This window comes from Protopterus annectens, chromosome 11.part0, assembly GCF_019279795.1.
Source record: "Protopterus annectens isolate FY-2018-M chromosome 11.part0, PAN1.0, whole genome shotgun sequence".
In the NCBI taxonomy this organism is placed as follows: domain Eukaryota; kingdom Metazoa; phylum Chordata; order Ceratodontiformes; family Protopteridae; genus Protopterus; species Protopterus annectens.
The window spans coordinates 645,426,106-645,452,776 of NC_056745.1; the positions used below are offsets into that span (position 1 = coordinate 645,426,106).

The 26,671-nt window shown below is 38.5% G+C and overlaps 1 protein-coding gene across 1 annotated transcript in view; it reads left to right on the forward strand.

Moving 5' to 3' along the window:
* The window catches only part of LOC122814978 (fibulin-1-like), a 209,160-nt gene that overhangs the window by 25,697 nt on the left and 156,792 nt on the right, over positions 1–26,671 (forward strand). Inside the window, exons 4-5 of the mRNA XM_044087235.1 lie at positions 21,754–21,850; positions 23,231–23,431. Coding sequence (XP_043943170.1) covers positions 21,754–21,850; positions 23,231–23,431 — 298 coding nt within the window. The remainder of the gene's footprint in view (positions 1–21,753; positions 21,851–23,230; positions 23,432–26,671) is intronic.

A 26,671-nucleotide genomic window follows, 5' to 3' on the forward strand; every position in this document is an offset into this window, starting at 1 on the left:
CTAATCAAGATCTGGTGGGATGCCAAATAAATTTAAATATTAGGGTATTGAAAGTTCTTATATGTTGTTTAGGAATGGTAAGGGATAAAGATTGAATTATATATAGTATTTTTGGTAGTATTATCATTTTTATCATTAAAAGTCTCTTCTATTGTAAAAAATAATTTATTCCATTTGTTAATAAGAGTTTTAATTTTGTCTAAACTATCACTATAATTTGTATGAAGTATATCTTTAATGTTCCTAAATATTTTATTTTATCATAATTAACTATATATTTAGAATACTCTTTTGCCCTGTTAGAAATATTAGAGTTTATACATAATCTTTTTTGTTTTATCTTCATTAAAAGTGAGACCTGATTTAGACATTTTTGATAGCCTTAAAAAGGGAATTAACAGAATTTTTATCTGTTAATGTCAATAAAATATTGTCTGAAAATAAAAGTATTTTTGAATTTAGATTATGACCAAATTGTATACCTTTAATTTCTGAGTTTGCTCTTATGCAGTTTGCAAAGGGTTCCATAACTAAAGTGGATAGTAGCGGTGACAGATTGAGAGACATAAGAACCTGCTTTTATATAGGCAAAAAAATTGTCATACAAAGTTTTTATAAGTTGCTGAAAGTCTACTAAAAAGTTACATTCTTGCAATACTAAGAAAAAATACTCCCAATTAACTGTGTCAAATGCACTGTTAATATCTAGACTTACTAATTTTAAATAATACTTTATATTATCAGTGTAGTCAATTATAGTTAAAATTCTTTTGATATTATCATAAGTATTCCTACGTTTTATAAATCCAGTTTGGACATTATTAATTAGGTATGAAAGAAATTGTTGAATTCTACTTGCTATAATAGACATAAATAACCTATAATCAGCATTTAGTAATGAAATAGGTCTGTTAGATGTACATTCAGATGGGTCTTTATCAGATTTTAAAATTGGGGAAATAAGCATATATTTCCATGAAGGAGGGACTATCGTTAAATCTTTAGCTTGTTGAAATGTATGAAGTAAAATATTTAGTGCATTTTTGGGAATTAGTTTATAAAGTTCCAATATTATGCCATCATTGCCTGGTGCTTTACTAGATTTTAATTTATTTATTTGATTTGTAAGTTTAAGCAACACTATATGCTTATCAATTATTTTCAAATGCTGATCTGCTAATCTATTTTTGGTGCATTTACTAATAAATACTTTTATTATTTCTTGTGAATCCATTACTGGATTTAATTGATTAATTTTAATAAAATGTGTTCTAAACTCTTTAAGTATATTTTCAACTGCAGTAACATTTTGCTTTTTATTCTCAATGTATAATTATTTAATGTGTTTTGATTTGATCATCATTTTAGGTCTAGAAGCAATTTTAAGTAAAGATTTTAGGTTTATTGAGTCGTTTGTTAATTTAATCTCTTCCACGTTTATTTAAATTTTATGGTTTAGAATTTCTAAATATTTTTTTGTGATTCATTTATTTCTTTTAATGAGATACTATTATTCATTTGATTCTCTAGTTTTAATTTATCAATTTTTTCTTGTAAAATTTTTAAATCCTTATCCCATTGTTTAATTTTTATTGAATACCAATTTATAAGTTTTCAATATCCATAGGATTTGAGAGCATCCCATATATAAGCTTCTAATATATCCTTTGCATTATGAAATTCTAAATAAGTTTGTATCTCTTTGTTAAAAAATTCCTTAAATCTTTCAAATGTGTAATATATGCTAGAATTCTTTTAATATGAATGTTATTGCTATAGTTAAAAAAATGTTATGACATGATGATCTGAAATTGGGCATGAAATTATTATAACTTTCTTTAAATAAGTAACTAAATAATTTGAAAAAAGACTCTATCAATTCTTAATTGTGTGCCGTACCTATTTGAGTAATGAGTAAAACAGAGAGTCATTAACTAAAAATTCATTAGTATCTTTAATGTTAAGTATATTAGTGAACTTTATTAATGCTTTGGCAGTGGCAGATATTTTATGCTTCACCTTAGTATTAGTATCTTTTTCATGCAGAATACAATTAAAGTCTCCAGCTATAATGAGACTACCCTTTGGATATCAAAGAACCTAATCTAGTTGAATTTTGGCTGTTTTGACACCTAGACCAGGTATCCATTATACATTTACTAAGGAATATATCCTCCTGTTAATTAATATATCAGCTAAACAAAACATACCTTTATCATCCTTATAGGTAATTAAAATATGTGATATAGGTAAACAGGTTTTCCACAAAATAGCTACTCTTCTTTTTTGACTAAATTGGGAACTAGTTATTACTGTATATTGCTTATTATTGTCTCTCTATATCGTTTTATAGATGTGTTTCTCAGAAGAATATAATCTGAGGTGAGAATAGTTATATTATTATTATTGATTATATCATTTAATGATAACGTTCAACAAAATATAATAAGTGAATAAATATATAGTTTTTATATATGTATAACATAACAAATTGGAAATCAGAGGAAAGTATCAATTTGTTATTTAAAATTTTCAAATACTTGTGAATGTTGTGTTAGATAATATTTCTGAGTTGTAGATGAGACATGCTTGAATAGGTAATTCAGTTATCTTATAAATAACAGCTTAAAATTAGGACAAATACAAAAAAGATTAGCTGGCTTAAAGGAACTACTTGCTGTTACATTGGATTATAAAGGAGGTTAAAGTCTGTGAAAAAATATCATTACTGTCAGATGCTGTGGAATATCTATCAAGGTGTTATACCAGATGCATGAGTGATACCTGTTCAGGTGATGTACACAGTACATACTTAGCTGTTTGACAACATTGATGGCATGGGTTACATTCATGACGATGTGTATTGAGCCATATATATGCAATGCACACCAGTCAACTGGCCTATAGTGATCATAATGCCATATACAGTTATAGCAGTATCCCTCCTAACATCTCCAGCAGACGTTATAGTGTCAGGACAGTGTGCTTGATTACCCTCATAAATTGCTAACGTCATAATAGATTTGTTCAAACATGTTCGTGCAGTACCATCTGTGGTCACACAGAGTCATATATGTTGTATCAGAGACATGGGATTAACTGTGGTGTTATTATGATAATGTCCATGATTGTGTGTGCTTCTTCAGTGTTGTTTATGAGCTTGTAACTGTATCTCACTTATTAGACACCTCTGCTGACATTACACTCATATTCAAACAAATCAGTTTGCCCAGCTTCGTAATATGCACCCAACCCCGATTATATATAAGATCTCCAATAGATGTCCTCTTCATTGTTCATGTCAAGATGCTTGTCACACAAAGACATCTTCTCCATTGTTATGCCACCTTATTTGACTGTCAGTCGATACTGTACCATGTTAATATGTGGTTAGTGCTCCTGCTACAACTGTCTTCCATTTACATGTCCATGTCAGCTGTACATTACAATGTTTCACCTGCCATCTTGACCTACGTTCATACCTCTAATTCATCTGTGTGCCTCTATTCAATACACACACTTCCCCCTGAGTGTTTATTTTAAATGACAGCCCATGTACCCTTACAGATCTTTTACACAGCTTGTACAGATTGATTGGAATGAGGTTGCACAATACTTTACACTGTGTACACTGCACTGTACTGTGTTTGGAATGTATACATTATTATATAATAAATGAAGGATCATAACCTAATCAAACTTTTACAATCCTATTAGACATTGAAATGAAGTGGGTTACCAAGGCATCCAATCAAATGTTTTAGGATAATTTTCATTAAAGTTACTGTAGAGTTAATACTTGGATTCATACTCCCAGCTTCCCAGAGCAATAAATCTGGACAAACACATAAATAAAAGTGGGAGAAAGGCCCAAAAACAGGGACATTCTTTAAATATTGCCCTTATAAACATAGAAAGCAGACAGAACAACATGCTTTGCATTAGCATGAATCCTCCAAAGGGCATAAAGTCTGAAACTGAAAAGTCTGTTATTATTTTCTAAGTTCAATCTCCAATTATTTGCCACAAATTTGCCAGCAATCCACATTTCTATGAAAAACAGACCAAAAATCTAAGGCAAAAAATGGACATTCTCGAAAATCTGTACAGTGAAGACGTATGCTTGGATTAAATATGTTTAAATTAATAAATGTTATAAAAATTTGCAGAGTGATTAGGAAATATCATATCCCCACTATATATATATATATATATATATATATATATATATATATCTATATATATATATATATATATATATATATATATATATATACGGGTCTACCTGAGATGGTCGACAAGCCATTTGATCGACTCTTATTTGGTCGACAATTCATTTGGTCCATTCATTTGGTCCATTTATTTGGTCGACAGGCAGATTTGCCCCTCCCCATTGTTGTTCAACCCTGGAGTTGGTATATATAGTTAGGGGGGGTGTACACATTGGGGGGTGTGGGGGGCGAAGCCCCCCACATAAAACTGCTTTCGACCAAATGAACTGTCGACCAAATGAAAGTCGATCATTTGCCCTGTCGACCATGTGATAGGGATCCATATATACACACACACACACACACACACAGACACACACACATATACACATACATACTCCATATAATTCCAATAGATTTTGACATTCATAAACAGAATTTGTTTGCTAGCTATCAATATGTGTGTGATGTCACTACCAAATTTGTATTACATGCCCATCGTGTTTCCTTAACATAGTGCACCACACATAATAAACTTGTCCAACATTGTGACCAAGCCCTTTCCTGCTCGAAACTGCAGTGTGCCAGTACAGCATGAAAAAAATCAGTGTTTTCTTGATCAAGGCGGGAAGAAAAGACTAAAGAAAAGGCATGAGCATATGCTCATTATAACTATCCATCTTCAGAGCAATAGAAGCAGCCAAACAACCGCACAGGTACAATCACGACCAGCCTCCATACAAAACCCAGTCTCCAACTCTAAATCTCACACATCCACTCATAAGCCCTCTCTGCACACAAAAGACACCACCAACAAAATTTAACAAAAGACCACATTCCAATCCCACAAAATCAGCCACACATGACCTGCCATATAAAATCACACCCTTCATTCCAACAAACACCCGTCTACACTGCCGCAAAAAACACTCCCCAAAACAGTCCAAAACACTGTCATATGAACTGTCAGCCTCCCTTCAAAGCACCGGAATCACAGAATGACTCGAACACCCACCACATCCACAAGAAATATCCTGCACAGGCATCAAGAGAACCCACTAAACAAAGACATCAGCTGCACTCAAGTGCACATATTTATATAAATAAATATTATTATAAATAATTATTTAATTATTATTATAAATATTATTATATATTATTAAATATGTGTTACATATTTATTGCATTTTCCTGCTGTTTGTTGCAAAAAAGAAAAAAAAATTATCCTTGTTTCTCGTCTTTCCTGACCTAGAGTAGTCCAAATACAGGCTTTGCTGTATTCTGGATTTTTGGAAAGTTCCTGTGTTGCCCATTTCCTTTCTTGGATAAAGGGAGGCTTCTTTGTTCACCAGTGGCAGTGGGGAGCACAGAACAGCCTATCTATCCCTGGCGGAGTGTTCCCAGCACAAGAATCTGGTAGTCTATTGGCTGTTTTGGGCCAATTTCTAGCTCTTTCAAGTCCCCCTGTATAAAACCCACTTTGGCACAGTTTTTGCTCTTGTTACTACTCAGCCAAGCTCCTCGTGGTCTTAGAGCAGCCTATCTATCCCTGGAGGAGTGTTCCCAGCACATAAATCTGGTAGTCTATTGGCTGTTTTGGGCCAATTTCTAGCTCTTTTAAGTCCCCCCTGTATAAAATCCGCTTTAGCGTGGCTTTGCGCAATTTTGCGCATAGCGCAGCATTGGGCAATGCTGATTAATTGGGTTTAAACCATTCTCGGCTCCACAAAGTCTGCTCTTCACTTTTTCCCTTAGAACTGATCTAGTTCTCATAATAAACACCCTATTCCTACTCTAAAGCCTGGCACTGCTCACTAAAGCAATTATATAAGTCAGCACTAAAAAATTAAAAGCACTACACCCTCACAAACTCCCCTTGAGAACCTTGTTCCCCATTGGCCCTTTTTTCAATTATAAAGGAATTCCCAATACTATTCTAGCATGTCCAAAGGTCAGTTGTCAATCTCCTCTAGCTGGTGAATCTGGGAATCTTGAGGCAATGTTACAACTGCCTCATGTACACAGACAACCCTCTCCTCCTCCCAACAAATTCCAACACATGTGAGAGATGCAACCATATAGCCAAACTGGAGGCTAAGCTCTCTCAACTCAGTAGTGGCGTAACCAGTCAGGAGGAAAAGGAAACCACACTCACTACAATTCCAGTCTCACATAGACCTACCACGACAGCAAACCAAACACATAAACACACAAAAACATACTCGGAGGCTCTAAATAAAAATCTGCCTAAGCAGCAGAGACCTCCAAAGCAGACACCCAAGCAACCGCTACCCCAAAACAAAACACATGCAACACATAGCTCACAAAGCCAGTGTGTCGAACAGTCACAGCCCTTAAGGCTAAGCAACACACCTGATACACTTGTAATAGGTGACTCTATCATCAGGCACACTGACGTCCGGCTCACAAGGCTGAACAAAGAGAAGGTCACAGTGAGCTGCCTGTCGGGCTCTAGGATCCGCCACATAACACAAGCACTCAGGTCACTCCAAGGCAAGTACAAATATGACTCAGGCATTGTCCATGCTGGTGTGAATGACCTGAGACGTACCTCCCTGGACTACATGAAAAGAGACATAGAGGAGCTCTCTGAGCATGTAGCCCAGGCCAGTATGACCCTGACCTTGAGTAGCATCTTACCCTCACCAAGAACGATGCCACAATATGAAGACAAGTTGATCAATTTCAACAATTGGCTTAAGTATTGGTGTCATTCAAAGGGGATCCAATGCCTGTCAGCCTGGGATGACATGCTCGACAAGCCACGATGCTTCGCTAGGGATGGCTTGCAGCTGTCACCCCTGGGCTTTCGGATATTAGCAAAGGCTCTTGCCACCCCATAGTGCCTTTTTTAGGCAAGGCTCAAAAGACAAACCCACCTCCATAGGTATCACAAGGGATAAGAAACTAAGAGTAATGCTACTCAATGCCAGAAGTCTAAACCTCAAGATGCACGCACTCAAAACTCTCCTTAGCATGGAGAACATTGATATCTGTGCAGTAACAGAAACCTGGTTCAAGGCTCCCGAGAGCACCCCAGTACTACCAGGTTATACCTCATACCATGTTTTTCGGCCCCAAAACTTGGACCGAACCACAAAAGGAGGGGGAGTATCAATATTCGTCAAAGATACCCACACCTCCAGGTTGGTGGCACAGAAAGAAGCATCAGAGATTATCCATGTGCAACTAACAGTGGGTAAAACTGCCTTCCAGTTTATAGCCTGCTACAGACCACCCTCCCAAACCCAGGAACCCCACTTGGCCTTCCTGAGAACACTGGAAAATATGAAGGTCTCTCCAAACACCATTATATTGGGTGACTTCAACTACCCAAACATAGACTGGGAGCATTACTCTAGCTCCAACACCCTAGCCCAAAGGTTCCTGGAATTTATAAACTCAGATGCTATGGAACAACTTGTTACCACTCCCACAAGAGGGGAAAACATACTGGACCTGATCATCACCAACATGGGGACGCTATGCTCCAGACCAGAAGTGTATCCCTCACTGGTAAGATCAGACCATAAACTAATCTCACTAGATATTCACATCCTGACCCTAGCCCCTGCCCAGAAAACCACAGTGAAAAACCTCTCTAAAGCAAATTTCACACTCCTCAAAACCGAGGTGGAATCCTTCAAAGCCCCCGGGCCTGTGGAAAATACAGCCCAGACCGCAGAATCCTTTATAAACGCATTCTATGAACACTTTCAGGAATGCATGGATCATGCAATCCCAAACAAAACAAAGACCCAATCCTCCAAAGGCAGGCGTCCTGTCTGGTGGACCCCAGCAATAAACAAACTATACAATAGGAGGAGGAAGCTACTACATGATAGAGCAAAATCCCAAAAAGGGAAGGCATATCTGATCAGTATTAGCAAAGAACTACGGGCACTCATAAAATCGTCTAAGGCCAGCTTCGAGAGAAAAATTGCACAGGACACTAAGGATAATCACAAGGCTTTCTTTAGTTATGTTAGGAACCTGGGTGGGAATTCCCAGATATGCTCAGAATTAGTCCAAAATGACAAAAAATACATCCAACCCACAGACATTGCCAACATCCTAGCTGACAGGTTCAGCGCAAACTTCTTCCCCCCTTCCCCACCAAAAGGGTAAATATCTATCCCAGAAGAGTGTTGTCCCCTGACATCTCAGATGCTCAGGTAAGAGCCGCCCTCTCCAAAGCAAACAACACAGCATCAATGGGACCAGACGGTGTCCCGGGCTGCATCCTACATTAACTCCAAGAAGAACTAAACCCAAACATAAAACTACTGTTCAATCTCAGCCTTACTACAGGATATGTACCCAAAGAGTGGCATACAGCAACAGTGGTCCCTCTCCACAAAGGTGGTGCCTCAACGGATCCTGGAAACTATCGCCCCATAAGCCTGACTAGCTTGGTCTGCAAAGCTATGGAAAGGATCATCATGGACCTCATAAATAAAGATATTGGGGACCTACAGTCACTGGATCCTACCCAGTTTGGCTTTGTTAAGGGCAGATCCTGCCTCTTAAACCTGGTTGATTTCTTTGAAACAGTCACCAAGGCCATTGACGAGGGGAAGGTGGTCCACACAGCCTACCTGGACCTCGCAAAAGCCTTCAATACAATACCCCACTCAGGCATTATAGATAAGCTCATCAGCTTAAATATAAACCCCTATGTCACTAGATGGGTTGCAAACTGGCTCAAGGACAGAACCCACACAGTTAGAATTGCTGGAGCAATGTCAGACTCCAAACCAGTTACAAGTGGCGTCCCACAAGGCTCAGTCCTGGGACCTCTCTTGTTCGGTATATATTTCTCGGAGGTACAGGCCAACACGGAAGGACTGTGGCTGACCAAGTTCTCAGATGACTGCAAACTGGGCACCATAATCAACTCTCCAACCGACACAAGCATCCTACAAAAGGGCCTCATAGAAACAGACAACTGGTGCCAGAGCCATGGCCTCTAGATAAACGCCAAAAAGTGTATAGTCATCCCCTTCAGCAAAAACAAAGTGCCCACAAATTACCACATAGATGGTAATCCATTAAGTACGGAAGAAGTAATTAGGGACCTGGGGACCCAAGTTGATAGCAATCTCTCATTTGACAACCACGTGGCCAAAATAGTTAGAAAAACATTTTATATAGCCCACCTAATCATGAAGGGATTCACATCTAGATCAGGGGAGGTCATTGTGCCTCTTTACTCATCGCTCATCAGGCCCATAATTGAGTACAATGCCCCTTTTGGGATGTACCTTACCAGACTCCTGCAGCAACTGGAAAGACCCCAAAAGTACCTCACCAGGAGAATCAAAGGGCTCAAACAGATGCCATATGCTGCCCGGTTAAAAAAATTCCAGCTCTTCTCAGTGGCATACCGCCTGCTCAGAGGCGATCTGTGCCTGACGTATAAAGCCATGTCCAACCCGGAATTAATGGACATGCTGCACCTCAGAAAATCCAAATCCCATCGAGCTACGCGCTCGAGAGACTTGAACCTCAGGACTGAAATAAATAGGACATGCTGGAGGGACAGATTCATAACTCAGAGGCTCCCTTCACTCTGGAATAAAATCCCAGTCCAGGTTAGGCAGAGTCCCTCATTGACTCTCTTCAAGAGGAATCTTGATGAGTGGACGGGAGATCATAGATTTACTCCAGGTATCACTTCTGTGTCACTGTTAGACAGAGGCACAATATACTAACCTTGAAAAAGGGCATAGCAAAATTCATTTAAAATGGGTGGAGAAAGCCAAACACACTCTGGCTAGGCTTGAAAATGCCCTAGGGCAGATAGCCTAGTATGAACCTACATACCTCTCAACCTGGAAACATCAAAAATCTGGACAAGGCCCATGAAAAATAGGTACAAATCTGTACACTGATTAACATCAAATTTGCATATGTAATTATGTAACCCCGCCCACTCCAGTGTAATTGTGAGATGCCAACTTTCAAACGCAAACTGAAGAACAGACAACCAAAATATGGCACCAGAGTCTCCCTGCAGCCATTCCAATGCCCCATTACCTGTCTATTTTGCCCCATTTACCATAAATACTAATGTGTGAATATACTGCTTTACTATACAATTATTATTTGGATTTTATTTTTTTTTACATTTTATAGCACAATGCAAAAACACTAAGACATCTGCTAAACAAAGCTGCTAAAACAAAGCAATACTGTCTCACAATGTAAATAGAATTGGCATTAAAACTGCTCTGCCATTGAAACACATTCATTGAAACAGTATTGAAACCCACACACCACATCCAAAGAAAATGCATTTGACCAGTGATGGATAAAGATTACCTAGTTTACAAATCATTGGCCCCTTGCACACAAAACAAGAAACATACATATGTTCTTTGATACACCTTCCTGACTTTAATTATATTCCTTGTATAATACAGCACACTTGTTAGAGAGCACATTTTAAACTTATTGTTTGAACATTTTTCCAGTTAGCAATGAAACAAAATGCATTAACCAGTAATGATAAAACTACCCAGCTCAGAACATTTCCATCTAAAACTCTACTTGCACACACACACACAGGTTAAAATACAGCAGCAGGCAGGTAAAAAGAAAACCCGACTAAGCTTGCAGGTCTGATAAATTAATTGCACAGTACACAGCACACTGAAAGCTAAATTAACTGCGCAGTGCACACTGAAAGCTTAATTAATTGCACAGTGCACACTGAAAGCTAAATTAATTACACACACACACCAAAGGTTAAAACACAGCAGCAGGAAAAAAGAAACAGACTAAGCTTGCAGCTCTGATTAATTGCACACTGAAAGCTAAATTAAATGTACACTGCCAAGCTTGCCTAGTAGTTGCAGCAGATAAACTGAAACGGCAAATGGGACATACAAATGCAGCTTGCAGATAACCTGAAATTAAGTCATTTAACATAAAAAATGAGATTTACAAATACAGCTCAGCAAAAAAACAGAAACGCACAGACTTCTGATAAATTAATCGCACACTGAAAGCTTGCCCAGTAGTTAGGCAGATCAACACATACACACACCCCTTGCCCAGTAGTTAAGGAGATCAGTGGTTGCAGTAGTTAAACTGAAATGGCCCCAACAAAGGTTCATGCACTTATGAACAGCAAACACACCAGCAGGTAAACTGAAATGGGACTTGCAAATAACATAAAACCTGAAATGCACGGACTTTGGATAAATTAACTGTACACTGAAAGCTGCTGAAATGAGCAGATAAACTGAAATGGCACAGATAAAACTTGCATGCATACTTGCAGTAGTTAAAAAATAAAGAGAGAGAGTCTTTCAAATCTCTGAAATTAATTTTGTTTTAGCACTGCTAGGACTTCTCAGTGAAGTCATAATAGACCTACGGTGATATTTTTACTGAATCCTGCCACTCCTCTCCTCTAAAAATATCAAGACACAAACAATAGGAAGATAAAAGGTTTGTTTTCTGCCTGAATCTAACACTTCCGAAGGTTTAGGAAAACTGAGGGAAAGTTTGTTGCACAATCATAAATCAGCTTGTACTAACTAGTAGAATACCGGCAGTAATTTCTGAATAAACTATACAGCAAGACAGATAATTAGGCGCCTAAGCCCCTCCCAATTTTTATAACTAATTAACTTAGCAAGCCATTAGTCAGCATTGTACCCCATCCAACAAATTTCATGACACTAAAAACAAAAATATAATGCTTGTTTTGTGCCTCAATCTAGTATTTCAATAATTTAAAGAAGATGGAAAAGGTATGCATTTATTTGAATTTGTCAGCCAGGGCTGAGCTCCTCTAATCTCTTTTTCGCTTAAAGCTTAGGGACCTGTTTCTTACCTGAAGGCTGAGACTTGATGTGGGCTGATAACGGCTGCCATTAGTGATGTTGCCTGGTTCTCGCTGCTATATTCCTGCTCGCAGCCAGCCGGAAATAATGATGTGAGCTTCTTGAGCTCAATTCCGACTGGCTGGTAGCCCTGACGGCGCTGACATCATCGCGCACGTGATGACGTCAGCTCCGACAGCGAGATTTTTAAAAAAAATTTAAAAATTGAAGCAAAAAAATCGGAACTGCAGGGGTGCCAATCGGGAATCGTGGCACCCCTTCATTTGGACCCCAAAACTCGGTAAATACCGAGTAATTCAGTATGGTTGGGAGGTATGTGAACCTATGAACCTATATCCGAGTCAGTACATCCCTACAGCAAAACAGCAAAATCATAGCACCTTACTCAATATTAAAGAGCAAGTCATAACCAAAGAGCCTAGCTTCATATCTGACATTCTTTGAGCATGTCAGAACAATGGCTTCTAACACAGAAGTATCTCCGACAATCCCATCACAGATGGAAGACTTCACAATCGTAGATAATGCATTTCCAGGCTGTCAAAAAAGAAATGTAGACTGGATCCATATAATGCAAGCAAACAGTAAAATTTTATCACCTATGATGTAGCTTGTCACTCCATGAAAGCCCATCTGAAGGTAGATGAAGACCAATTTTATTAGATGTGATGCCCCTCCACTCCATGTAGTCAGACCACACAACTTAAAGTATCAGACGTCTGTTGCCAAAAAAAGAAAGAAAGAAAAAAAATATATATACTATTTACGAAATCAATTACTATAATTGTTAGCATACTAACTTTGAGCTATTTTAAATGGCACTTTAATATTATAACATGTAAATAAAAGTATATAAAGACAAATGCTTAACTAAAATAATGACTGTAAAGTTACCTTGAAATTGTAGAATGAGAGCTTCTCTTCTTAAGGCAAAGAAGTTTATGATGAAGTAAAGAAATGAAAAAATGCTATTTATATATAGTAAAAATGTAAGCTGCAGACTCATAAAAATAATTTAATTAGTTAGATAGTCACTTCTCCTTTATTTTCTTTTTTTAATGTGTTTTCCAGCCAGTCTTTTCAGGGAACTGTTACTCCAATCCATTTCTTCAGGTTGCTCTATTTTTTTTTTTTTTTTTTTTTTTTTTTTTTTAGGAAAGCACAGAGTCTAAGTCCTCAAAGATTCTTGTCTCATCTGAAAGAAGTATTTTTAGTCTAGCAGGGAAAACAAGTGAACTTTAATCAGCTTTTTCTTGAATTCCTTGATAGTAGGTAAGAAGTCTTTTCTTTTCGAAATTATTGCAGGTGAATAATCATTATCAAATCTTATTATTTTCCCCATCTAATTTGATGGGAGATTTTGACCATGCTGATTAATTCTTTACAAAGTGATGAAAAAAATCTTACAATACCAGATCTCAGAGTAGTACTCTGTCAGAAGGGGACACTGTGAGAGATCTATGTGCTCTCCCAATGCCATGTCACATTGCTGCAGTCAAATCAAATATGCTAGAGAGCCAGGAGTTTAAAAAGATTATCATGCTGTTTCCTTCAATTTTCTCTGGGAGTCTGAAAATACATATATTATTTCTTTGAGATCTGTTCTCCAGATCATACAATTTACCCAACAAAAGTATATTCTGCTTTAATAAAAATTTGATGTTATTTCATCTTTTGGAGGACATGCAGGTGGTTGGTGTGAGAGAGCAAGATGCAGAGGACAGGAAGAAATGGAAACAGATGATCCGCTGTGGCAACCCCTAATGGGAACAGCCGAAAGATGATGATGATTTCATCTTTTGACAGTCTTTTTTACATATCATTTAAAGCTTCTTTCATTCCTGAGATTTGAAGTTTCTGCTGGTTAACAGACTCTTCAAACAATTTCATCTGTCTTGTGCACTATCCATGAAGTTTTCTATCTTGCTGTCCATTTCATCCAGTTTTAAAGATAGCTCTTGGGTGTTAGTTAAGACCATTTGAATCTCCTTCTTTGATGAAGTGTCATGAGAGCTAGTTTTGTTGTAGCTTTGCTGGAAGCTATGTTCTGAGAGACTGCCTTACAGACTTTTTGGTTTTAGAGTTTGTACTGTTAGTTGTTGCTTAGATCTCTGTTGAAACTGTTTTCCCCACCCCACCCCACCCATTTTCTGCCGTGTCTTCTGTTGGTATAACTGGCTTTTACAGCTTGTGTGTTATCTAACACAAGGATCACTTAATTTGACATGTTAGTAACAGCCTACATTTAATTGCTGGAACCTGTGTTCTGAGTGACTGCCTTCCAGACTATCTGCAAATATACAGAGCTGAGTATATTTTATTTGGTTATAGAGTTTGTTAATGGTTGCTTAGATCTCTGTTGAAACCATTGTCTCACTGTTCTGAGAGACTAATCTGCAAATATACAAAGCTGAGTGTATTTTTTTGGTTTTAGAGTTTTTACTGTTAGTTATTGCATAGATCTCTTTTGAAACTGACCCACCCCCTCATTTTCTGCCATGTCTTCTGTTGGTACAACTGGCTTTTACAACTTTTGTGTTATCTAACTCAAGGATCACTTAATTTGACTTGTTAGTAACAGCCTGCATTTAATTGCTGGAACCTGAGTTCTGAGAGACTGCCTTCCAGACTATCTGCAAATATACAGAGCTGAGTATATCTTTTTTGGTTATAGAGTTTCTTAATTGTTGCTTAGATCTCTGTTGAAACTGTTGTCTCTGTTTTGAGAGACTGCTTTCCAATCTATCTGCAAATATACAGAGCTGAGTATATTTTTTATTTTAGAGTTTGTACTGTTAGTTGTTGCTTAGATCTCTGTTGAAACTGTTTTGTCCCACTCACCCTCCCTATTTTGGCTTGTAGTTTAAATTTGGTGCCTTTTAGTTGCCTGCCCCACTGTAGATTTGATCTGGGACATTCCCCCAGTCCCATCTCTTTACCACATTCTACCTAATAAACTATTTCTGCACTTGCTTTTAGTCCTTGTTAATTTAATTGCATTTTTTAAACTGTGTTTGGTCTAATATTGCTACATACTCAAGTGTGCTAGCTTGCACTGCATGTGAATTGTTTTTACTACTGTTTTTGCTAATTTTCTGTAAAAAAAAAAATAAATAAATAAAAGCCTGTTTCTTACTTTTCCTGTAACTAGTGTTCCAGGTACAGATTTGCTATATCCAGGACTGTATGTAAGCTTCTGAGCCCCCAAGCCTTTCTGTGTTGGAGGAAAACCTTCTATCTTATCAGTGGGAGTGGTAAGCACTAGGTAATCTGTCTACCACATAAGGAGTGGTTCTGGCCCAGAAATTGTAGTTATTGGCCGTTTGGGCAATCTCTCCCATCTCTCTCAACTTTCTGATTTGAAAGCCTGCATTTGCACTTGTTTCTGTCCTGTAACTCATCTAGTGCAGATACAGATTCTTAGTTTTAGCACTTACATTTGCTTATTCATGCTCAGCACTTGTTCAGAACTTGTAAGCATTAAATAAGCTACTAACTACTATAGCACTCAATCTTCCTCATTACCTAGAGGAAAACAGTTTTTGTACTTACTTTTCTCACTTGCTTAGAGAAAAACAGCTCTTGTACTCACTTTCCTCACTTATCTAGAGGAAAATTGTTTTTTATTCAGGCATGTCCAAGGGTCAGCTCCCAGTGTTCTCTTCTTTCTATCTGATGAATTTTGGGCATCTTGAGGCAATGTAGAAATTGCCTCATGTACACAGACAACCCTCCCCTCCTACCACCCAACACTACAACACTACAACCTATGAGAGATGCACTTATCTAGCCAAACTGGAGGTAAAGTCTCCAACCAAGACTGATCTTGACAATCATGAGGAGAAGGTAAACATTTGCACCACACCACACTCATCACATAGTCTCACTAAATCTACACCACCAAAATCCACACATAGTAACACAAAAACATTCACGGAGGCTCTCAATAATAATCTGTCTAAGTAACAGAGACCTCCAAATCAGAAATGCAAGCAATCTCCGCCCCCCCCAACACAACCCAAGTGACACATAGCCCACAGACTCAGTGTGCCACTCAACCACAGCCAATAAGGCAAAACAACGTACCCAACACACTATTCATAGGCGACTCTATATTCAGGCACACTGATGTCCCACTCACCAGGCTAAACAAGGAGAAGGTTACTGTCAGCTGCCTGTTGGGTGCCAGGATCCGCCACATAACCCAAGCACTCAGGTCACTCCACAACAAGTACAAATATGACTCTGTCATTGTCCATGTTGATATGAATGACCTGAGACGTACCTCCCTGGACTACATGAAAAGAGACATGGAAGACCTCTCCAATCTTGTAGCCCAGGGAAGTATGACCCTAGCCCTGAGTAGCATTCTGCCATTGCCCAGAATGATACCACAGTACAAGGACAAAATGATTGACTTCAACAATTGGCTAAGCTTCTGGTGTCATTCTAAGGGGTTCCAGTATCTGTCTGCTTGGGATGACATGGTCGACAGACCACGATGCTTTGCCACAGATGTCCTGCACCTGCCGCCCCTGGGATTCTGAATACTGCCTAAGGCTCTTGCTGCCCCTATAGTGCCTTTTTTAGGCAAGGTTCAAATAACAAATTCACCACCATAACAGGAACAGGCAGGCAAAAACTGAGGGTAATGCTACTTAATGCTAGAAGTCTAAATCTCAAAATGCACTCACTCAAGGCACTCCTTAAAATGGAGAACATCGATATCTGTGCAGTGACTGAGACCTGGTTCAAGGCTCCAAAGAGCACCCTTGCACTGCCAGGCTATAACTCACACCACACGTTTCAGCCATGTAACTTGGACCGAAACACCAAAGGCAGAGGTGTGTCCATATTCATTAAGGATATCCACACCTCCAGGCTAGTTGCTCAGCATAATGCATCCGAGGTTATCCTAGTGCAACTAACTCTGGGCAAAACTGCAATCCAAATTGTAGCTTTCTACAGATACCCCATCATGCCCCAGGATTCCCACTCCTCTTTTCTTGATGTACTGGAAAATATTAGGGTTCAACCAAACACCCTAATAATGGGTGACTTCAACTACCCCACCATTAACTGGGAAAACTACTTGTGTACCAACTCCTTAGCTCAACGCTTTCTGGAATTCATAAACTCCAATGCCCTGGATCAACTTATCCACACCTCCACCAGGGGCAACAATATCCTAGACCTAGTCATTACCACACCTGAAGTCAACTTCTCTTTGGTCCGATCTGACCATAAGCTAATCACCCTTGATATCCACATCCCGCCCCCACCCCCCATTAAGGAAACCACAGTAAAAAATTTCTCCAAAGCCAACTTCATGCTTCTTAAGACAGAAGTGGTGAACTTCATGACACCCATGCAGATGGACAATACAGTTACAACTGCTGAATCCTACACAAATGCACTCTATAAGCACTTACACAAGTGCATGTATCCTGCTATCCCAAACAGAACCAAGATGCTAAACTCCAAAAAAAGGAAGCCAATCTGGTGGTCCCCTGCCATAAACAAACTGTACAACAGAAGGAAGACACTATAGCAAAAGAGAGTAAAATCCCATGAGTGGAGGAGCTCCCTGGTCATCCTCAGTAAGAAGCTGAGATCCATTATAAGATCCTCCAAAGCTAGCTACAAAAACAAAATCGCCACTAATTCCAAGGACAACCACAAAGCATTCTATAGCTATGGCAAGAATCTTGATGGCAATACCCAGATCTGCTCTGAGTTACAGCATAAAGGCAAGAAAATTACAGAACCAACTGATATTGCCAACATCCTGGCAGATAGGTTCAGTGCTAACTTTACCCCCCTCTCACCCCCCTAAAGGGCCCATATCTATACAGGAAGAATGCAGAGTCCCTGTAATCACAACTACGCAGGTAAAGGCTGCATTTTACACGAACTTCAGAACGAACTGGCTCCCTACTCAAGCACCATGTTCAATAATAGCCTCACATCAGGCTTTCTGCCCACTGAATGGCACACAGCAACAGTTATCTCACTCTACAAATGGGGAGCCACCACTGATTCTGGGAACTATCGACCTATTAGCCTGATGAGTCTGGTCTGCAAGGCCATGGAACGTATCATCATGGAACTCATAAACAAAGACATTGGTAGCCTTCAAACTCTGGATCCCACCCAGTTTGGGTTTTTGAAAGGCAGATTATGCCTTCTGAACCTGATCGACTTCTTTGAGGGAGTCACCAAAGCCGTAGATGAGGGTAAGGTGGTTCACACAGCCTATCTTGACCTCACCAAGGCTTTCAACACCATCTCCCATTCTGGAATTATAGCTAAACTCACTAAACTAGGTATAAATCCCTACGTCACAAGAAGGGTTGCCAACTGACTCACTGACAGAACCCACACTGTAAAAGTAGCAGACTCCAAATCTGACCTCAAAGCAGTGACAAGTGAAGTACCACAGATTTCCGTCCTGGGACCTCTCCTGTTTGGTATCTACTTCTCTGAAGTACAGGCTAGCACAGAAGGCCTCTGGCTAACGAAGTTCGCAGATGACTTCAAACTAGGAGCCATAGTCAAGTCCCCAAATGATGTGGACATCCTACAGAAGGGCCTCGCTGAGACAGATGCCTGGTGTCAGAGCCATGGCCTCTAGCTCAATGCCAAAAAGTGCAGTGTCATCCCCTTTGGTAAAAACTCTGTACCCATGAACTTCCACATAGGCAGCAATCTACTTAACACCGAATGCGTGATAAGAGACCTTGGGACCCAGGTGGACTGTAGTTTCTCCTTTGATAGTCACATCACCACAGTAGTCAGGAAGTCCTTCTACGTGGTACACCTCATCATAAAAGAGTTCTCATCCAGGAAAAAAAAGGTCATTGTTCCCCTCTACTTGACACTCATTAGACCCATTATAGAGTACAACGCCCCTTTTGGAATGTACCTCACAAGACATCTGCAGCAGCTGGAAAGGCAACAGAAGTACCTCACAAAGAGGATTACTGGCCTCAAACAAATGCCCTACACTGACCACCTCAAAAAACTCCAGCTTTACACCGTGGCATTTCGCCTACTCTGAGGTGATCTCTGCCTAACATATAAAGCTATATCAAACCCAGAGCAGTTGGACATGCTACACCTAAAAAAATCCCAATCCCGATGAGCTACATGCTCTAGGGATCTAAACCTTGTCACCACAATAAACAGGACATGCTGGAGGGATAGATTCCTGTCCCAGAGACTTCCCATACTCTGGAACAGACTACCCATCTATGTCAAGCAAAGTTCTTCATTAGCACTCTTCAAGAAAAACCTTGATGAGTGGATGGGAAATACGAAATACACCCCGGGATCACCACTGTGTCTCTGCTCGACAGTGGCACAGGAAAATAACTTTCTTGGGTGGCGTAAGCCAGGGAACCTTGTTGGCTAGGCTTACGTAGGCCCTTGGGCCAATAGCCTAGTATCTACCTATGAACCTATGAGCTCATTTTGTTTGTATGTGAATAGATCTTTCAAGTAGTAGTTTGACAGGAAAATACAGGAATAATTAAATAATTTTTGTATGCTGTCTAAGAGAATAGTTTAAATTATTAACGTTTTATAAAAAAAAAAATGATAACTTAGGAATAAAGTTTCCTGTCGGAAATATGTCAAGAACAGTAGAGCTGAAGAATCCTGCTTCTATCTCCTCAGCATCCTAGCCATGCACCCATCTAAAAATAATTCAGTAGTAGGGCTTTACAAATTATCAAGTTCTATTAAATCCAATAGTCCCATGAACCACTAGTTACAGTTGTAAATACACTCTTACTGACACAAATGCATGATTTTTCAAAAGCGTACAGTTGTAGGAGAGAGTATGCTGTGAAACAGTACACCTGTAAGAGTACAAGTAGTCTGGAATGTGGGTCACATGACATGGAGTGGTTCAGCAATTGAGTGTGATGGCTTAACAGTGAGGCAGGTGTGTGTGTGTGTGTGTGTGTGTGTGTGTGTGTGTGTGTGTGTATGTGTGTGTGTGTGTGTGTATGTGTGTGTGTGTGTGTGTGTGTGTGTGTGTGTGTGTGTGTGTCTGTGTGTGTATGTGTGTGTGTGTGTATGTGTGTGTCTGTGTGTGTGTGTATGTGTGTGTGTGTGTGTGTGTGTGTGTGTGTGTGTGTGTGTGTGTGTGTGTGTGTGTGTGTGTGTGTGTGTGTGTGTGTGTGTCTGTGTGTGTGTGTGTGTGTGTGTGTGTGTGCATGTGTGTGTCTGCGTGTGTGTGTGTGTATGTGTGTGTGTGTGTGTGTGTGTGTGTGTGTGTGTGTGTGTGTGTGTGTGTATGAAGGGTACTCTTAGGCCTCCATGCCTTGGACTTCAAGGTCTCTCTTCCTGCAGATATGACATATTTGGTCCAGATCATAATTGAAAAAGGTTATCAGACCAGCTGCCTTACTGGGTTTTGAGAGTAATTCAAGAAGGTTACAGATGTCTGTTTGAAAATCTTCCTCTTTTTTGGGGTGTTTCTCCCCATACACCATACCAGACACACGTGTTTCCTCTGATACCGATATACAGGCTAAAGACAGAACTTGAATTAATGGAATATGAAATTTGTGTATAAAGTACTTGCTTTTCCCATAAAATGCACATCTAGATATTACTGTCATGAAATGATGAACTTGTTTCGTACAGTATTCTCTATTCTACTGAGCACTTAAAGTCACACTTAAATCACTTTCACATCATCTTTAAATGCATACTTCACACATATTTTTGACTCAAAAATATCTTGGATGCAGCTAATGTCAACGGGTATGTAAACCGAACATTAGCACTCATTCTGGAAATATACTGTGTGCAGTCACAATCTTAGCACTTTACTTGGATACCTAAGAAATATTAATAGCTTGGGAAAGGTCTTGGACATCTTTTGACATCAAACCATTGACAACAATGTAACTGACTATAAATAGTTGAATAAAAAAAAATACATTTTGCTAAAACATTTATCAAAAAGGCACAGTTATAAAAAACACAAAACACAGCAATACACAGAATCATACACAGTTTTTCTCGCAGAAGGGACATATAGCTCATAATTCCTCACACATCAATGGACCCTAAACACAACACTAAATCTAAATTTAAATGTAACGGTAACCCCATCTTAGACCATACAATAAACATTATCTAAACCTAACTACTGGCACACAAAAAAACAAACATGAGCCCTAACTCCAAACCAAACTCCAGCTCTAACCCTAAAATCATAGACTTGTACAAATATCACAGCAATGTCATTCAGGTAAATGCCATTTCATAAAGTGTAACATTTACATAAATAAAGTGATGTATCTACATACAGAAATAAACAAGTAGCCCACTGCTGTCTGGGATTGAGGAAAACACAGCCTTGTATCTGTACCTGCCATACGAATGTATTTATATTGTTTATGCATCATGTCTCACTTATATTTCCAGTGATCTGTGGATGACTTTTATCAGGGTAAATGAGATGGTGTAGCATAACAGTTACAATTTTTGTACCATTCTTTTACCATGAATGAAAATTATATTATTGTTATTATAAATTTAGTATATTTGAATTAATTACTTGTTATTGAGTGTACTGCATGTTCTGCTCTTTGATTAGAACATTTTTTCTGAATTGTTAACAAAAACGCATATTTGTGTCTGTGTAGCTGGACTTTTCTATTATAGCTGATACTGCTAATCTGACAAGTAGGAAGTTCAAAGAACGGGCTGCAGGAGCACATAAGGGACATAGCATCTGCAAATGTAAGAGTTTTGTAGCTGAATGTTGTGAGACACATCACAGTACTTACAGGTTGCTCCAAGCCACTGATTTGGAGTTTATTTGCAAGCCTGAAAGAGATGGTTGTGTTTGTTTGTAAGCCCGAAAGAAATTGTCATGATATGCAAATTATTATATACATCAAGACTTTAACAATGGCAGGCTTAAATAATGAATGTTCTTGAAAATGCCTGCTGTAATTGTGTCATCACCTCTTTTAATGTTTTTATTAATTTATTTTAATTGCTGGTTTATATACTTGCTGGATTTTATTGTTTTTCACCCCACTGAAGATTTTAACCAAGATGCTAGAGCTTGTTTCATTGTTCTTCATGATGTACTAATGCTTTATTTCATGAACATGGTTGTCATTGGGTTTATTTATATATATATATATATATATATATATATATATATATATATATACATACATATATATATATATATATATATATATATGGTTCTACCTTAGTTCACCGACAGCAGAGAACACCGACAGAAAATTTTGAAGCCTTAGAAGCGCGAAATCTGAAAACGCCGAAAGTAGTTAAAGTCGACGGCTCATAAGAACGTCAATGTGCAGGTAAGGCTGAATGAAATTGTGCGGTAGTGATTGTGTTTGGGTTAGGGGCGGGATAAGTGAGTTAGGGTTAGGAAGCGGGTCAGGTAAGTGTGCGGTAGTGATTGTGTTTGGGTTAGGGGCGGGATAGGTGAGTTAGGGTTAGGGAGCGGGTCAGGTAAGTGTGCGGTAGTGATTGTGTTTGGGTTAGGGGCAGGATAAGTGAGTTAGGGTTAGGGAGCGGGTCAGGTAAGTGTGCGGTAGTGACGGACCTTAGGGTTAGGGTTTGGGTTAGGGTTGTAGGTAGTTGTGTATGTGTGGGTTTGTAGGGATTTTGGTGTGCTTGTGTTGTGTATGTGGTTTTTGGACAGGGAATGTGTTTTGTTTGTTGATTGTTGTGATTGTGGTGTGTGCAGTGTATGAGGTTTCGTGTTTGTGTACCGTCGGTTATTTCGTTGTCGGGCATGTGGGGTTTCATGTTTTTGTACTGTCGGTTATGTGGTTTCGGTGATTGCGTTGTCGGTGTTTTGGGGTTTTGTTTATGTCAGGTAGAACCATATATATATATATATATATATATATATATATATATATATATATATATATTTTTTTTTTTTTTAATTTGTCTGTGTAACTAAACCCAACCAGTGTATGGAATTGGGTCTACATGAGCCTTGCAACTTTGCTGAGAATCAAATATAAAACCAATGAAAATTCATAAATAGATGTAGATAAACTTTTCTCTGGTATTGTAATACACAAGAACTGTGTATGTACTGATAAATGACTGTATACACTGTTTTAGCTAGCCTTTTACTGACTTGGCTTGTCTGTTTTGTTGTACTGAATTTGTATATTGTGTTTTTTTTTCTAGATATTGATGAATGTGCTCTGCCAACTGGGGGGCACATATGTGCTTATCGCTGTCACAATGTTCCTGGAAGCTTTCGTTGCAGCTGCCCCTCTTCTGGCTACACTTTGGCACCAAATGGACGCAGCTGTCAAGGTAAGGGGTAAAGTTGGCTCATTTAAACAATGGTGGTATTCTACTCAATTACTTATAAACTTCAGTGGAGCAAATGTATACTTTGTAATGGGTAATATGCATTATGTAGTATATAGGGTGCACTGATTCCATGTCAAAACTGACAGAAGGATAAGCTTGTTATACACTTTTCTGACATATGAAAAGTATATAACATAGAGGACTATGATCAGATTTCTGATCAAAACTAGCTTATTTTGTGTGCAAAACATGGATGCCAAGAAATTTACCTTAAGAGCAAAGCAAAGTGAAGCTTATGAGGTTAATCTTGAGATCCAAATTAAGAACATATAACAAGTAACTTTGAACAGAGTTGTAGCTGGCTCATCTATCTCATGGTGCCATTCCTCAATCTGGCCAAAAAAATGTCCCTTCTGATCTGGGGAGCACTCCTAAGACTCAAGAGCCAGAAAACAGATCCCATTTCTGCACCCTTCATCTTTATGATTAGCAGCAAAAACGTCATTGCTTTTAAAATAAGTGCTTATACTACATACAAAGCACTGAAGTATATTATTACAGCAGTCCTGAGCATAAAGCCATACAAGCCTTAAGGCTGCCACAAAGAAACCACCATGAAAACCTTCAAAGCTGTTGATTCAGAGGTGCACTTACTGGTGCCACACATTCACCACCCTGAACAACCTTTAAAGCAGTTCATTCACCAGGGGTACATTTAGAGCTGTAACACATTGATCATCCTGAACCAGCTTTAAAGCTATTGATTCAGAGAAGGTATATGTAGTGCTTTCACACATAGACCATCCTGAAGAGCCTTTAAAGCATTTCATTCACCAGAGGTACACTTAGTGCTGTCATACACATGACATCCTGAACAACTTTTACAGCTTTTAATCCTCAAAGGTACAGTTAATGCTTCGCACAGAGACCATCCTGAATAACCTTTAAAGCATTTCATTCACCAGAGGTACACTTAGTGCTGTCACACACATGACATCCTGAACAACGTTTACAGCTTTTAATCCTCAGTTACACTTAATGCTTAACACAAACACCATCCTAAACAACCTTTAAAGCTGTTAATTCACCAGAGATATACTCTAAAGGCATGGAACACTTTGTGCTACTACAGTTTTTATCTAAAACTGTAGAATGAGATGAAAGATTAAAAGTGATTAGAGTTGCTAAACAAAAACTAATTTTGGAACATAACTGCATAACCATTACAAAGGTGGAGCAAAGGGAGTGGCTGCCACAAGCACAGGCTCTTGGGGGCATGGGCAGCAAGTGCTGGTGTTACAAGAGTGCAGTACTGAAATTGATTCATGAAGCAGGAAGGATATTGTACCTTCATAATGTATGTTAATACCACATTTGCAGTCATGGCTGAAGAGTGTGGCAATAACAGTATGGTTACAAAAGCATTTTTGTTTTTTGCTTTTCAACTTTAAGCTTTGTGGCATTGTTTTGGGGGATTGAGCAGGATGCCAGATAACCAAACTGCAGTTCTGCTTAATTGCAGCACTCCATGCACTACAAACTTTGTTATGCACCTTTCAAAGCTGTTATGATCAGGTCTTATGCTGAAGCATACAGGGAAGCTGCCAAAGAGCATTAGCATCAATAACACATCCTATATTATAGTCTATGAACAGCATGGTGGCACAACAGTGCTTGGTCCATGTTTCAGTTCTCACATGAGGTGCCTTTAGTGTAAAGTTTCCATGTTTTCCTTATGCTTGCAAAGCATACATTGAGGTCATGCTTCCACCTATGATCCAGGGACTTGCTAGCATTGTGCCTTGGTATTTTTTTGAGTGTGGGTAATGCGAGTGTACATATAGCTCAGTGGTCTATCAGCCAGTCTGGGTTTAGGTCTTGCCTTCCAGGTTGCATTAGGTGGGATTCAGAGGCTGCAGTGCTGAACTGAATGAAAGTATAGAGATATTAGTAAATTTATTATGTGAACTGTTAAATCTTACATGATCTCTCATTATGTGCTTTGTTTTTACTGTGTTATGTTTCGTGTTATGTTGTGCTATATCTTGTACTGCTTTTGATGTTGCGATTTGTTAGATTTTATATTACATTTTCTTACAAATACAGGTCTGACAGTATGTGGTTTACTTTGTAAAGTATGCCAAATTGTAAATGGCAGTGAATGATGTGTAAACAACTATGATTTTCCTTGAAAAGAGATTCATAAATTAATCTGGTCAGACATCTAATATACAGTGAAAGATATGGGTATTTAAAACTTATTTTTGTTTATTACTATTTACTTTGAAATGATTTATTTTTTGCATGTAAAAGCTTATTTTCAGCTAGTTGACCATGTATTAGGGACTAGAAAAAAGGGCTGTCTATGGAAAATGATAAATTTAGTAACAACACCAAGATAATTTTTTCCAGCTGAGGGTGACAAAGGTGTAGAATATGCTACCATTATGAGATAGAAAGTTAAATGTAAAATAATATGAAGCAGATGTCGATAAGTTCTTTTTGGTCAAGGCTTTCCATACTTGACCATGGTAAGCTGGAAATGTGCCGTTACATGGCCTGTTTTCTCAAATTTAACTAACATTATAGCTACTCTAGAATGTACATTGTGATATTTCATATATTTGTTTCTTTGTTTACTGATTTACTGGTATTGTAAAAATTATTTGAAGGGAGAAGAAAGTTAAATGCAGTATTTTTCTTTATGTGGCTACAGTTGGTCCATAACTCCCACCTGAGGCGAATTTATAAACTTTGATAAAATAGTAAAAGCTTTGTACTGTGATCACATTCTAACTTCATTATTCAAAGACATGAAAGGGGACCAATAAATAACTCCTGGCAGCTTAATCCCACAGAATTTGGAGCTACTGCTTATGTAATTTTTTTTGTTTCCTTTTCAGTAACAAAAGGATGCACACACTGAGAATTGATTTCCTGGTTATGTGAAATGGACCACTAAGTGAAATGCATACACAGTATACTTCATTAAATCCTGTTTTTTTTCAACGCTTAAAGTATTATACATCTTTAAGTGAATATGTTGAAATGCTGCCATTACATTGTGTTGACTGTGGAAATAGTCACTGAAATGAATGGCGTCTTTGATATCAAAGTATAAGTAAGGAAAAATGGTGAGTTTGTTTTAATACTTTTCCCTTTTCTATGATTTTCTGCAACTTTGGGATGGCATATTTAGATACCGAGGTGAGGTGGTGGAACCCAATACACTACAGGAGT